The sequence below is a fragment of the Neophocaena asiaeorientalis genome, unplaced genomic scaffold, assembly GCF_003031525.2.
Source record: "Neophocaena asiaeorientalis asiaeorientalis breed wild unplaced genomic scaffold, Neophocaena_asiaeorientalis_V1.1 scaffold43, whole genome shotgun sequence".
Classification (NCBI taxonomy): Eukaryota; Metazoa; Chordata; class Mammalia; order Artiodactyla; family Phocoenidae; genus Neophocaena; species Neophocaena asiaeorientalis.
The window spans coordinates 9,981,762-9,983,646 of NW_020173674.1; the positions used below are offsets into that span (position 1 = coordinate 9,981,762).

The following is a 1,885-nucleotide window of genomic DNA, read 5'->3' on the forward strand; positions in this document are numbered from 1 at the left end:
GCTAGATAGGGTATAAGTGACATTGGGAAGACCTGGGGCATTGGGTAGGAAGAGCTCACCTCACCCTTCCTTGAGCCTAATATCTTGTATTTATGTGACAAATTACAAATTGGGGGATGATGTGACAAGAGTTCCTAAAGCCGTCTTGTTCTGGGCACCCGGAAGTCAGTCCGCCTCAGCAGGGAGGCCCAGCTCCAGCGCTCAGGCCGGTATCTCCAGCGTACAGCCTGGAACCCAGCAGAAGCAGGCGCTGTGGGAATTTTTCCAACGTGCACGCCGAGGAGCACAGGGCTGGAATAGGTTGACCAGCAGAAGAGGAACTGAGATCAAGCTGAACTGAGTCAAAGTGAAACAGATCGCTTTGCGGCAGGAGTTCTCAGAGCCTTTGATTGGGAACTGTGCCTTGTGAACCTTGAAGAAGGGCCTAGAATGTAGCCTGTTGCATACTTATTTTGAAACTTTTTCATTGAACATTTTGCTACCAAAACCCATTCTGAGAACTGCTGCTCTAGATATTTCCTGGCTACCTTTCTAGGGCAGGTTTGCTGACGGCGTGTCAGCTCCCTCTCTCAACCTCTCCTTGGGGAATGGAAAACCATCCTCTTCCAGTCACCAGTGGGGAAACGGATCAGCTTGGTGTCTTGCACCCAGAGTATGGAGGGGCTCCCAAGGGTTAGTCTGCATCAACCAGCTCATCACAGAACAGCCTGGTAGGTTTTGGGGTGTCAGCTTCTCTCACCACTCTGGCCCATGTCTCACGGTCATTCCTACCCTGCCTGCCCTACTTAGGAAGTCACCCATCAGTGGGCACCTCTCCTTAATCTTTTTCCTTTTCTCCTTATCTCTTCTTGGCTTTGGGAAAAATAAGAAGTTACTCCCTCAACCGAGAACTCAGGTGCTCTCTTCTATGAGGAGGCAACGGGCCTGGCATTTCTGGTCCCCAACTCTTTATATGATGCTCCCAGCTGGCCCAACCGAGGCCCATTCATCTTCCCAGCTCTGTTACAAAGAGTGTGCCGCCACCGTCACTGTGTTTGGTGCTGTCCAAATGGATGTGGTCAGTTCTGTCGCCCTGCCCTGGCATTCTGACCCCAGTGATGTAAAGGGGAACACTGACAAAGAGACGCAACCTCATAAAGCATTTTCCAGGAGGTTATGATTTATTCTATGTTATTGGTGTGACAGGGAACAGGGCTAAGATTCCACCTCCACAATCCCAGAGGAAGAAAAATCAGGAGAATTATCTACGTCGAAGAACAAACAGGGACAGAAACTAGGGCGGGATCTTCCTGGGAAGTGGCCGGAAAGACTCGGGCTCAGGCCAAGGGAGCCAGGCCGACCTGGTTGTTGGCCCTGTCAAAGACAGTGTAGTACTGGCGGATGAAGATGTCACCCAAGATCCAGAGCTCTCCGGAGAAGGTGGGGATGTTCATGCCCTGGAATCCGCTGATGCAGCCTCCCTGGTTCTGGAGGAAAGGAGAATGAAACTGGAGCTGGGACACAGACCCAGCAGTGACAGGCGCTGGGGTGTGAGCATCCAGGGCCGTGGTCCCCTGCCAGGTACGTGCAAGGAGGAGCCTCCTGGCTCTCCCTGGCCTGGCGTCTGCCTGTATAAGCGGCTTACTGCTCTCTTGGTTCCCAGGGATTACCAGACATTATCCAGTGTTTCCGGCAGATGCATACACCCTGACGTCAGCATCGCAGCTAAGGACTTTAGGGAGAACTCAGCTGCCGGGAAGGATTTTGGAAGCCCTGGTGACGCAGCCTTTTCTCATTATTCTGATCCTGACCAGTGGCAAACGGGATCAGCTGTTAGTCCTTTTCATTCCCTAAGTCACTGGGCCAGCAACCTTGGCTGTGTATTAGAATCACCTGGGGAGGTTTT

General features: G+C 52.2%; 1 protein-coding gene across 1 annotated transcript in view; it reads right to left on the reverse strand.

Annotated features, from left to right (window-relative positions):
- Positions 1-1,139: 1,139 nt before the first annotated feature.
- The window catches only part of LOC112402248 (pepsin A-like), an 8,938-nt gene continuing 8,192 nt past the window's right edge, over positions 1,140-1,885 (reverse strand). Inside the window, exon 9 of the mRNA XM_024749042.1 lies at positions 1,140-1,466. Within this exon, the coding sequence (XP_024604810.1) occupies positions 1,317-1,466 (150 nt within the window). The 3' untranslated portion in view covers positions 1,140-1,316. The remainder of the gene's footprint in view (positions 1,467-1,885) is intronic.